This window comes from Monoraphidium neglectum (assembly GCF_000611645.1).
Source record: "Monoraphidium neglectum strain SAG 48.87 unplaced genomic scaffold scaffold00909, whole genome shotgun sequence".
In the NCBI taxonomy this organism is placed as follows: domain Eukaryota; kingdom Viridiplantae; phylum Chlorophyta; class Chlorophyceae; order Sphaeropleales; family Selenastraceae; genus Monoraphidium; species Monoraphidium neglectum.
In genome coordinates this window covers 1,783-13,800 of record NW_014012719.1, presented here as the reverse complement: position 1 = coordinate 13,800, position 12,018 = coordinate 1,783, and the positions used below count along the sequence as shown (strand labels likewise).

Here is a 12,018-nt window from a genome sequence, read left to right as displayed (position 1 = left end):
CCCTTGCGCCGCTCCCGGCCCCTCGCAGGCGGCTACTTCCTGCCGTGGCTGGCCTACACAGGAATCTCAACCGCCTATGCGGCTCTCGCCGGTAAGTTCCCACGGGCTGCGGGGCCCCTCGGCAGGCAGGCCTCCAGTTTATGCCCGCCTGCCTCACTGGAAGTACTTGCACAGCTCTTGGTGTCTCCTGCAGCAGAGAAGACACACGATGGCATATGCAACACACATGATGCATGCGCGCGCGCACACACGTACACACATGTATGCACCCGCCTACTCTCGTGCACGCACACACACACATGCATGCCCACGCATGCGCCTCCCCCCGCTGCCACTGCAGGCCTCCTCATCTCGCGCCTGTCCCCGATGGCTGCCGGCAGCGGCATTCCCGCCATGCGCTCGTGGATAAACGGCGTCGACGTACCGCGCTGCGTCGCGCCCTCCACCCTGGCCGTCAAGGCCGTCGGCGTCGCCCTGGCCATTGCGGCCGGCCTGGTGGCGGGCAAGGAGGGGCCATACATCCAGGTGCGGCGGCCGGCCGCGAGGGGGACCGCGTCCTGGGGGTCTTGCGAGCGGTCACGAGGCCCCTGCAGGCGCTGCGCTCCTCTCAATTGGCAGCACGGCCGCCATTGTTTCGCCTCACCTCATGCTGTTCTGCCACTCGGTTCAGCTCGGTCCAGACCAAATAACTTGATCCCTGGGCCCCTCGACCTTGCGGTTGCCGTCTGTCCCGATCCTCACAGTGCGGTGGCATTATCAGTTACCTCGTCGGATGCAGTGCAGACGCCTGCATACGCAGGTGATTTGCGCCTTTCAATTCGCTCCTGGGCTTCTGCAATGTCAGCAGCACCGGCGGTCGCATGCACCGGGGCCGCCGCCACGCATGCAGCTTAGGGGTTTGCGTTGCATCCGGTTCGGCGTGTTACGCAATGGTTTGTTCCGCGTCCCTCTCAACGCCTGCACAGGTGGGCCGTCCGACGCTTCCGGCACGAGAAAACCAAACCCGGCAAGCCGGCCCCCGTGCGTGGCCCCCGCCGCTGGCTGCGCGGCTGGCTGCGCGCCGCGCTGCGGGCGCTGGCAGTGGTGGAGCCCCGGGAGGCAAGCGACTACGCGTCTGTGGGGACGTCGGGCGGCGTGGCCGTGGCGTTCAACGCGCCTGTGGCGGGCATGGCCTATGCGGCGGAGGAGGGCAACACTGTGTATTCGGTTGCCATGCTTTGGAAGGTTGGGGGGACGTGCATCCGGGCGATCGCAATTGCAAAAATGGCGCGGCATGTGTGATGGCACACAGTGCACTGATAAGTGCAGTTGAAGCTGCCTTACTGGCTGCTGGGAGTCGCCCGCAGCACGTGGCTCTACGTGACTGCATGTGGCTGTTGTCTGTGGCTGTGGCGCGTGTGGGTGGACTTGTGTGGCTATGCGTACGTGGCTGTGCGTATGTGGCTGTGCGAATAAGGCTGTGCACATGTGGCTGTATGTCACAGCAGAGAAGGCTGCTTGATCACAGTCATCATTTACGCCGAGGCCATCGCAGGCCATACGTTGCACACCCATCCTTGGACGCGCCTCCCCCTCATCCATCCGCCCTCGCGCAGGCCGTGTTTGCCGCGGGCGCGGCCATCTGGATGATGCAGCTGCTGGGGGTGGCGGCGCAGGGCCAGAGCCTGCTGGTGGACTCCCAGATCACGCTGCTGAACAACCTTTCCTTCCGGGGCCCCTCTGAAGTCTCCAGCATCTTCTGGTGAGAGGGAGGGGGGTCGCAACCACGGCGCAACACAACCAGACCACAACTTCGAAACCTGGGGTTGCAGCAAGCAAAGCACTCCGCAGTGCTCGTCAGCAGCGGCAGTCCCTCTCGCCTGCAGTCGGCGCCAACTGGACCGACCGCCGGCGAGGCCGGCGGACGGCGGTGGGACGGCGCGCTGCACGGTTGCGCCTGCTGCTCGCATGCAGGCATGCGTGTGACTCAACCTCATGCTGAGCGCGGCCAAGGTCCCTCTCTCCCCCCCTGGGCCGCGGCTCCCAATTTCAGGTACCACTCCTGGGAGGTGTGCGGGTCGCTGCCGCAGCCCTGGTGCCACTGCGACCCTGACGCCGCCATACGCCGGCGTTTCCGGCGCACACGGCACGCATCCTGCGTGTCCCCGGCTTCCTGTGTGTTTGATGCCGCACATACCTCTTACAACTCCCAAAAGGGATGTCCGGCCTCACGCCCAGCTGCCTTTTCCTTTGCGCACTTGACACTTTGGCGCCACCTGGTCCTTGGCCACTGTCACACACCGCCCCCTGGCCGCTGCGGCCCGCAGGTCCCGCTCATGGCCCTGCTGGGCGGCGCCATCGGCCTGCTGGGCGCCCTCTGGACTTCCGCTTGCATCGCAATCCTCAAGTGGCGGGCGTCCTGGATCCCCGAGAGCCGGCCTGGCCTGAGGAATCTGGAGGTGGCCGTGTGCGCGGCGGTCACCGCAACGGTGGGCCCCGTGACCGACCGGCGTTCGCTCTTGTCGGCAGCGGCGCGTGGGGGGCGGGGCATGCGCGGAGGGGCCACGCTTGCGACAGGGCCGGGACGGCTCACGCGTGCGTGGCGCTCTGGCAGAGCAGGTGGTGGCTGGGCGACCGATGGAGGGTGGCCTTTGACCCTGCCCGACACGCCCATTCGCCACCCACCTACTGCCCACGTCACCGTCGGCCCCGCCAAACTCGCCTCCGGCCGCATTATCCACGACTGCCGCCGCACCCAGGTGTGGTTCACGGTCTGCTACGCCTCCCCCTGCATCCCCATCCCCCCGTCCGCCGCCGCCGTGACGGCCGCCAACGGCCACCACTTCACCCGTGACTACTTCAACGGCCCCGGCAGCCTCTGGCCGCGGCTCTGGTGCAGGGAGCCAGGCACGTACGCGTCGTGGGCGCAGCTGTTTGCGATGCCCATCGAGGGCGCAGGTGAAGCCCGCACATGATTCACACGGGTGGCACACATGTCGTGGGTGGGGTTGCGTCAGAGGTGTGGCGGCGCGCGCGCGACACGCTGCACGCATCGGCCACGCGGCTTGCATGAGCCCATGTGCATGGCGCCCGCAGTGCTGCTGTGTATGCTCGGCCCACACCACGTCGCCAGGCGGCCCACTACCCAACAATCCGTCAGTCATCACAAGCCTCTGCACCCCCCCCCCGTTATGATGCGGAGATCGGGGCCCCAATCTCGCCTCTGCCACCATCCCCCACCCTTGCCCATCCGCCGCGCAGTGCGCGCGCTGATGAGCGTCCAGCCCGCGGCCGCGGTCGCGGGGGACGGCGGCGGCCTGGCAGTGGTGCCCAGTGAGAACTTTGTGTTCACATACTCGACCCTGGGGCTGTTCGTGGCCTGCGCGTTCACAGGCCTCCTGCTGACCTACGGCATCGCAGCGCCAACAGGTGCGTCTCGGGCGGCGTACGCTGACTGAGTGCCTGCCTGCCTGCCTGCCTGCCTGCCTGCCTGCCTGCCTGCCTGCCTGCCTGAGTGTCTGGCAGACTGGTGCTGTGGAGGGGCGGCTGCGGGGCTCGCACGTTTGCGCCAGCAGCCGCACGCCCACAGGACGCCTTGGCTGCGTCCACGCGCGAGCATGGTACAAGCACGGATCGCCCCTCAATAGACTCCGTTTGCATGCGCCGCTCGCTCCCCCACCCACGCTTGCTTAAATGTTACCCTTCGCCCACTTCACTGCCCAATTTGAGCCAGGCATATTCATCCCCACCATGGCGATCGGCGCAGCTGTCGGGCGGCTCGCGGGTCACGGCGTCCAGGCGGTCCTCCTCGCTGCTGGCCTGCAGCTACAAGTGAGAATGCTTGCACATGTGCGTGCATGTGTGTGTGCGTGCGGATATTTGTGTGTGCGTGTGTGCGCGCGTGTGTTTGTGTGTTTGTGTTTGTGTGTGTGTGTGTATGTGTGTGTGTGTGTGTATTTGTGATGGTTGGCATTCAATATTTCAATGCAGTGGGCACGTTAGCTTGAAAGGTGCCGTGCAAACTGCTGCAGGGGTGTCTGCATGCTTTGGCTCCTGCTTTGCTGCTCAGTGCTCGGCGCCGGAAGCGTGCCAACTGAGCCCATACTGCCGATCAGCAATCACTCCCGCGCTACGCACATTTGCTCTGTGCTGGCCCTCCTCTCCCCTCAACTCGCCCACTTGCACACACGCGAGCATGCAGGTGTCGCTGCCAACCTGGGCGGCGGTTGGAGCGGCGGGGTTGCTGGCGGGCAACACGCGCCTTCTGCTCTCGGTAGGAGGGGATATTACAGCACCAGCAGCAGCTGCGCGCGACGCTTAACAATTCACCCCCCTTTCCTCTTGTCTCTTAGACCATCTTTTGGCCTTTTGCTGTTCCTGATACCTGCGAGCGGGCGCCACCAGCGTGACTGTGCCGCCAGATCCAGCCTGCCTTCGTCAACGGTGATACGTGCATGGAATGTTTTCAAAAATACGCGCTGCACCTCACCCAATCGCCCGCGGCTGCCGCTTGCTCAAACATCCGCAGACTGTGCTCATCGTAACGGAGACCACCGGCAGCGCCCCAGCCCTGGTGCCCATCATTCTGGCCACAGTGGTCAGCAAGCTCGTGGCGGACGCCCTCACCAAGTGATCACTCATGCCATATGCGATGCGCCCAGCGCCCGCCTTGCGCTTGCCCTGAACCCTGCTCTGCTGCGCCGCACGAAAGCCGCCGTCATCGGGCCAACGCTGGGCGGGGCCGTCGCAGCGACGTTGCAGCCACGCCTTCACTGCTCTCAGCCACGCATCGGTTCAGTGCAATCACCTCCATGTATGCACGGCAGCATTCATGATCTCATATAGGCTGCTGCCCACCCGCACCCCACTTTTGAAGGTGTGTGTACGACTTCCAGGTGCAGCAGGCCCACCTGCCAGTCCTGGAGGACAAGGCGCTCATACCACCCAGGGAGCTGGTGGAGCTGCTGCGGTCCAAGGTGGAGGGGGGGGGCCCTGGGGGAGCCTGGCGGTCCAATGGAAGCCTTTGGGGCGGCTCGGCCGCCTGCCCCAGGTGTTCCTTTGGGCTGCAAGGAGGGCACACACACCACGCACGGTTGGTCAACGCAGCTAGCAGTGAATTTTGTATCAGCTCTCCCCAGCTGCCTCGCAAGCCAATTTGCAGAGGCTCTTGACACCCATTGTGTCGCGTCCGCCGCACTCTTACGCCACGGCAGATGGGAGACGCCATGCAGCCGCTGGCAGCGCTGCCGCCGCGGCCGAGGTTGGGGCAGCTGCTCGACTTCCTCGGCCGCCACCAGGACGGCCTCATCCCCGTTGTAGTGCCGCCGTCCTCGTCACCACGCAAGGAGGATGACGGCAGCAGCAGTCTAGGCGGCAGCCTCAGCAACGGCCGATCAGGAGCAGCAGTCAAGCCGGCGCAGACCCAGGAGCGGGGTGGAGTGGCCAGGGAATACAAGGGGTTTGCAGCGTCAGGAGCGGCAGGATTGCAGGACGAGGAGGAGTCCGGGGAGGTGCTGGTGACGGCGGAGGGCGGCGCCGAGCTGCTGGGGGTGGTGTACCGCTGGCAGCTGCTGTCGTGCCTGCAGCACCCCGCGCTGCTGCGTCTCTTGCTGACGCCGCCGGCAGGTGGCAAGGGTAGCCCAGGAGGCAGCGTGGCCGACGGCAGCGGCGGAAGAGGCAACGCACCAGACGGCATGGTGGCAGCAGAAGACGATGTCAGCAGCGGAGCCGGCAGAGGCAGTGGCACCGACTCCGCCGCTGCCGTCGCGCTCGAGGTTGCGCCCGCGTCGGCGCTCGAGACGCTCGGGCACGCGACGCGGGCCGCGCTGCTCAGTCTGCTGGCGCAGGGGCCGCCCAACCTGACGCGGGAGTCTGCAGAGGCGCAGGAGCGCGCGGTTCTTGACCGCTTCCTGGGCGCTGCACTGCAGCCAGTAGCACGCAGTGGCAGCCCCATTGAACAGGCACACGGGGTGCAGGAGCAAGGGTTTGACCGAGAGGAGGGCCTGGTGCGCAGGGGTTGGCATGAGCGCCTTGTGCGAGGGCGCCGCGGGGCGAGGGCGGTGCAAGAGAACGGCCAGCCTGATTGCAGCCGAGCAGCGCAGCAGCAGCAGCAGCAGCAGCAGCAGCAGCAGCAGCAGCAGCAGCAGCAGCAGCAGCAGCAGGATGAGGAGAATATGCAGCAGCAACAACAGCAGCATGAGGAGGCAGAGCAACAGCAGCAGGGGCAGCAGCAAAAGCGGGAGAAAGAGCAGAAGCAGCTGCAAGAACAACAGGATCACAAGGAGGAGGAGAAGAAGGAGGATCAGCAGCATCCTTTGCAACCTGCAAGATCGGCCTCGCCAGCGGCGGCCGCCACCGCTGCCTCCGCTGCAGCGCAAGCCGCTGAGGTGGTGGAGTCTGCACGGGCCCTGCTGGCGCAGCGGCTAGACCTGTCACTGCTATTCCAGGATTGCCCCTTCGAGCTGCCGCCCTCGGCGCCGCTGGAGCACGCTCACGAGCTTATGCGGAGCATAGGCGTGCACGGAGTGCTCGTTACGCAGCGGCGGGGGACGCGGCTGGCAGGCGTGGTGACACGGCGGGAGCTGCTGATGTGCAGCGAGGGCAAGAAGGACGGGTGTGACTAACATGCCGGCGCATAAGGAATGTCAAGCTGGTGGGGGGGGGGGGCGCGAGAGCCAATGCCAGCGACAGGGCGCGCAGGGGATGATGGGGGGCACAATCATCAAAATAGGTTGTGTGGAGCGCTTAGTTGCGTTGGGCAGGGCCTGCAGGGCCAAACCACTGGCTGTCGAGTATTTTGTAAACCCCATTGATGAAAAAGTGCCACTTGCAAATCCACCATTATGTTGTTGGGATTGCTGCCTTGGAACATGGAGAGCGCAACACCAAGCAAACTGTGACAATGCACTTCACGGGTGTTTGTTCGAGCGTCATGACCCCTTCTTAGTGTGCCTATGACATAACCTTGTGAAACACCTGTGCATATCCCTTGTAATTTGACTCCATGTTCAGCACATTTGGACACCGCAACAGCTTCCGCCGACTGGGGGTGATGGGGCCAGAATGACAAAGTGCTGGCGGTGGGACGCATGGGGGCAGGCGAAGGGTGGAAACAGGCTTCGATCCAATGTGGCTTGCAGGGTCTGAGAGGGCTTCGGCGGCCTGGACCGTGCGCGTGAGGTGTGCGCCTTGGGGGGAGGGGACTTGACGGTAATTGATGGGCAGGTGGCTGGGCCTGGCGATGGTGCGGAGGGCGCGGCAGGAGGGGGATCAAGATCAGGTGGATTTACTGATGGATGGTAGCACGGAATGTCCCCCGATCGTACACCTTTACTGGTGATAAACAATAACTGTTAATGGATTACGTCAGTGCAAGATGTGCCGCTCGGTTGCTCAGCACTGGGTGCGATCCCACGAGCCAAGTGTTCAGCCCGCGAGGCGCCTGCTTGGTGTACGCATGGCCGTGGCGTGCGCGGTCAACATCATGGTCAAAACTGCGGGCAGCTCCGTCTCATGAGGACCTGCATAAATCGATTCTCGCTGATAAAGTTCTCGTTATTCACAGCTTTGAGCGCCTGGACTGGTCCTTGCAATCGTAACAGCGTGCGTGCACGCAGGTCGCTTGCTGGGTCGCTCCCTGGGGTCAAATAGCGCGCATCCACACAAGCATTTACCGTATGTTTTGATTGTAGCCGATGAAAGGTAACAATGATTAACATTGATACCTTGTACTTCTCCTCTTTCCTTCACTTTCGTTCGCCTTGCTGTTTTCAAGGGCTTGACGCAGGGAGGCCGGGGCATGCAAAGGACGTGTATGTACATGATGGGGTATAAACTGCACTGCATGCATGTGTGGGCCCCTGCACCTGCGCCGCGCTGCCTTGCACCCCTCTCGCAGGCGCTCTGCTGCATCTCCAGGTCGTGCGCCCGCTGCTCGGCTTGGGGGTGCGCTCCCAGCCCCAGCGGTGCGCATCAGCGGTGACCTGGCAGCCCGGATTCGGGGGCCCCGTATGGGGTGGCCCCAAGCGGGAGGCTTTGCTTACAGGAGCACCCCTTCGGGGGGAAGCACCTGGGCAAGTCTCCAGTGGCATCACCCATGGTGGTGGCCACACGCTACCTTGGCCAGCGCCAGGGGGTTGGGCTGTGCCGCACACAACGTCATTCATGTCGTTGTGTGCAGGCCGCGCTGATTTTGGGGCCCGAGCAGCACACCTCCACGCGGTGGGCCCTGGCTCTGGCTGCGGACTCACGTCCCGGCTACCAGGATGCTGCAACTTAGCAGGGGACAACCCACGTTCGCATGTTTCGGCTTGCTTCACGCCCTGCACCTTGTAATGTAACGTTTCTAATTGTTCGGCTGCCAAGCGGTGCGTTTGATCCTTATGCTAGGGTGTTCAACTGGTTGTCGAAACAGCACCAAAGCGGGCAATTTGTTACGCAGCCGAGGCAGACCGCTCCTTTTGCATAACTTGCTGGGGGCCCACAACGAATCAGCAAGGCTTGAGTGTGGCCTGCTAAGCTGTGAGTTGGAGGTGCTTCATGGCTGCTGCGGCTCTGGGAAGGAAAGTTGAAGCTGCTCCCGGCGTATGTCTGGCGAGGGGAACCAACGAATTGAGCGTTCCTGCAAGCGGTGTCATATGCGACAGTCACCAGATTAGAAGCAATCAAAGGGTGCCGGTGACATAAAAAGCACTTTCATACACAATTCAAAGGGGCGGAGGTGCCTCCTCTCATGACTCAGCTCACGTGACAGTGTAGTCAAGCATAACACAGCAGACATAACGCATGGCACATGCACAATGGTATTACTTGTGTCTCTATAATCAGATGATAATGCAGGTCTGAATGGTTCGCATCAGGCTGCATGCTTGTTGACCTTGGGGGCCTGAGGCCCAGGGTGTTGACTCGGCGGCGAGGGCAGGGATGCGGCTACAGGATGAGCCATGACGCTCGCAGCAGTGACCGCAATCGAGGATGTATGTTGTGGATTACTATATGTAACCTATTGCGCTTCAAATGTACATGCTGACGTCCCATGCCGCGCCAGCCCTGATCAGCCGACGTGACATCAGCGTCATCGCAATGTCATATTGATGTATTTTCATTAGCTTTGAATACGAAGGGTCGGGTCGCAGGGACACGCCAACGATCTGCAGCACCAAACCGTCAACTCGGTAATATGAAGCAGCTAGGCGCGCAGCTGCTATCCAAGGCGGCGAACTTAGTGGTAAGCAATCATTGAGGACTCGCATCCAGGCACCATGCAGGCGAAGGGTGCGGCGAAACCTGAAGCGGTACCAGCTGCTGCGCGCTGCGCTCATGGCGCCCAACCCGACGCACCTGCTGCTTCCGCCTTCCTTGGCACCTGGGCTTCGTTGTGACGTGACGCGCAGCAGCAGGCCAAGGGCGATGCACCTGCGCAGCAGCAGGGCGGCGGGATACCTGCAGGTGCGCCAAGCAGGACTCATGCCAGCCCAGCAGCGTGCCGCACGCGCGGCATTCGCCTGCACCACAGGCGGCAGCCCCACTCCCAGCCCTGCGGCCCCAGCCACAATGACTTGCGGACGCAGCGACCGCTCCCCACTCACCCGGATGCCTCGTCGCTCCCCTGCCCCCATACATCCCACCATCACGCGCCCAAACAGCCCGCGCCGGCCCCGGTCAGCAGGCCAAGCAGCAGCCGGACCCAGTTTTGGAGCAGCTTCTCCGCAGCGTGCGCTCCAAGCATGTGCGCCGTCAGTTCTTCGTGCACGCCGCCTCTGAATACACAGAGACGCGCGACGTGCGTCTGCTGGCGGGGACGTACAATGTAGCGGGCAAGCGGCCGCCGCCGGGCACGAAGCTCCACGAATGGGTCGGCCAGTGGAGGGACAGCTGGCCAAAGGTGCGGGGCATGGGCATGCGCCCGCCTGCTGACCTGGCAGCTGCAGCGGCCGCGGCTCTGCTGCTTGCTGCAGGTTTTGGCGGAAGCGAGCGCCCTCTGGCGCGGGCGAAGAGAGGTCTTGCTTTCACCATCGCCGGCCGCGTGCACACACACGCAGGTCACGGACGGTGGGGCGCGCGCGGGTGCCGGCCCCGACATAATCGCTGTCGGCTTCCAGGAGGTGGTCCCTCTGAACGCGGGCAACGCGCTGCTGGGGCCCACCAGCGAGGGCGCAGACGCCTGGGACCTAGCGCTGGCCGCAACACTCAACGGCGAGGAGTGGTGAGGACGGCGGCGGCGGAGATCTCCTTGCGGAGCCCAGGGCCGCTGCGCGGCGGGTGCGACGGAGGGGCGGTTTGGAGTGACGATGTGGTGGCTTGCTGCGGTGCAGGGAGCGGCGTCGCTCGTATGTCGGCTGAGCGGCGGTGCGCGCTCGTCCTCGCGCACTGCAGGGCGGCTCGCAACTATGGGCGCACCTACGGCAGCAGCCTGGCAAACCCCTATAATAGCATGGAGCGGCTGGGGTCGCAGGTGAGCCCGTGCTGGCGTGCGCTGCAGCTACGCTCCACCCGTGTGCCGCAGAGGCCCGCCCCTGCCAATCCAACGTGTCCACGGGCAGCTCCTGTGTGTCCTCCCTCCGGCGCCTGCACCTTTGCGCGGGCTCCGACTCACACGCCTTCACGTTGGCAGCTGCAGGCCCATCACACCATTATTTTCCGCCTTGCGGAGGCACACAAATTTCCAAACATGTCGTCATCGTTTGGCCCCCCGCCAGGCCGCGTACGCCTACAGCGTGATCAGCAACCAGGCGGCCACCGCCATCGTGACGGCCATGGACAAGCTCTGGGTGGGCGCGGACGGCACCGCCACGCCGGCGCACCGCGGCTCTGTCGGCGGCGTGGGCGGGGGCGGGACGCCCCAGCACAGCGGCGGCGTCGCGGCGGGGCTGGATGTGGCGGCGGAGCAGCAGCAGCAGCAGGCGCGGCTGCACGCGGCGCTGGAGTCGGGGGACTCTGAGGACGTGTTTGTGCAGGCGAGTGGCAGAATTGCGCGTTTTTATTGCAAGCTTGGTGGTGGAGTGTTACACCTGCAGCAACCCTGGCAAAACAGCAAGTTTCTGGACTATTTGTTGACTGCTGTTTTGTTACGTTGTTGGTTTGCTTGCTTGCTTGCTTGTTGGGCGATTTGGTGGGCTTGTTTCTGGGCGACCATTGCCACAAGGAGCTCAGGGGTTGGCCTCTCAAGGCTACGCAGCAGTGGAGCCGGGCTGCTGTGCAAGCGCTGGCGGCCGAAACGCCCCCCTGAAATGCCGCTGCCCAGGCAGGCTCTGGCATGACCCAGCTGATGGCTGATAGATGATGAGTAGCCTCCAGACCCTACGCCCCGCACTCCCCCACGCCGCAGCGCACTGCACCGCATGACGTCACCATTGAATCACGCCGCACGCCCTCACGCCGCTCACCGTGAAACGCCCTCCCGGGTCCCCACCCAAACCAGGTGGCCGCGAAGCAGATGGTGGGGCTCTACCTGTCGGTGTGGGTGCGCAAGCGCCTCGCGCGCCACGTGCGCGGCGTGCAGACGACCAGCGCGGCGACGGGCTGGGGGGGATACGTCGGAAACAAGGGTGAGCAGGGGGAGTTTACTGGGGGAGTGGGCGTGAGCGTGCTGCTCCACTTGCATATTCCTTTTTTACGGGACAGCACCAGTTGGGCCCCGTCCTTGTGCAAAGCGGCGGCGGCGAAAGTTCGCGCGAGCGTGACAAAGCATCCCAGCTCTGATGGTCAGAATGCGTCGTCCCAGCTTTGCTGCTGAAACCGGCGCTCGAACACAGGCGCCTGCGCTCGCACAACCCCGTGACGCCCGCCGCGCCGCGCCGCGCCTTGCACCCGCAGGCGCCGTGGCGGCGCGCTTCCGCGTGCACGACGCCCCCGTGTGCGTCGTCTGCAGCCACCTGGCGTCGGGCGACCAGGAGGGCGACGAGCTGCGGCGCAACGCGGACGCGGCGGAGATACTGCGGCGCTGCGTGTTCCCCACAGACGCGCAGGCGGCGGCCCTGGGGGTGACGGGTGGGTGGAGGGGGCGGTTGGGGCCCTGCGGGGCCGGCGGGACGGGCGGGG

General features: G+C 64.3%; 3 protein-coding genes across 3 annotated transcripts in view; all 3 read left to right on the top strand.

Moving 5' to 3' along the window:
- The window catches only part of MNEG_5882 (hypothetical protein), a gene marked incomplete at both ends in the record, with an annotated part of 4,939 nt that extends 327 nt beyond the window's left edge, over window positions 1-4,612 (top strand). Inside the window, 12 exons of the mRNA XM_014045642.1 lie at window positions 29-91; window positions 341-525; window positions 744-799; window positions 966-1,224; window positions 1,596-1,741; window positions 2,033-2,048; window positions 2,307-2,468; window positions 2,739-2,937; window positions 3,241-3,408; window positions 3,713-3,810; window positions 4,181-4,252; window positions 4,508-4,612. Of these exons, the coding sequence (XP_013901096.1) occupies window positions 29-91; window positions 341-525; window positions 744-799; window positions 966-1,224; window positions 1,596-1,741; window positions 2,033-2,048; window positions 2,307-2,468; window positions 2,739-2,937; window positions 3,241-3,408; window positions 3,713-3,810; window positions 4,181-4,252; window positions 4,508-4,612 (1,529 nt within the window). The remainder of the gene's footprint in view (window positions 1-28; window positions 92-340; window positions 526-743; window positions 800-965; window positions 1,225-1,595; window positions 1,742-2,032; window positions 2,049-2,306; window positions 2,469-2,738; window positions 2,938-3,240; window positions 3,409-3,712; window positions 3,811-4,180; window positions 4,253-4,507) is intronic.
- Window positions 4,613-5,192: 580 nt separating this feature from the next.
- MNEG_5881 (hypothetical protein) lies at window positions 5,193-6,602 on the top strand (the record flags this gene model as incomplete). The annotated part of the gene is made up of 1 exon (XM_014045641.1): window positions 5,193-6,602. One exon carries the CDS (start codon window positions 5,193-5,195, stop codon window positions 6,600-6,602), a length of 1,410 nt encoding a protein of 469 aa, XP_013901095.1.
- A 2,555-nt stretch (window positions 6,603-9,157) lies between these two features.
- Window positions 9,158-12,018, top strand: part of MNEG_5880 (hypothetical protein) — a gene marked incomplete at both ends in the record, with an annotated part of 4,228 nt that continues 1,367 nt past the window's right edge. Inside the window, 8 exons of the mRNA XM_014045640.1 lie at window positions 9,158-9,205; window positions 9,372-9,426; window positions 9,624-9,862; window positions 10,020-10,183; window positions 10,354-10,432; window positions 10,677-10,928; window positions 11,399-11,525; window positions 11,794-11,967. Of these exons, the coding sequence (XP_013901094.1) occupies window positions 9,158-9,205; window positions 9,372-9,426; window positions 9,624-9,862; window positions 10,020-10,183; window positions 10,354-10,432; window positions 10,677-10,928; window positions 11,399-11,525; window positions 11,794-11,967 (1,138 nt within the window). The remainder of the gene's footprint in view (window positions 9,206-9,371; window positions 9,427-9,623; window positions 9,863-10,019; window positions 10,184-10,353; window positions 10,433-10,676; window positions 10,929-11,398; window positions 11,526-11,793; window positions 11,968-12,018) is intronic.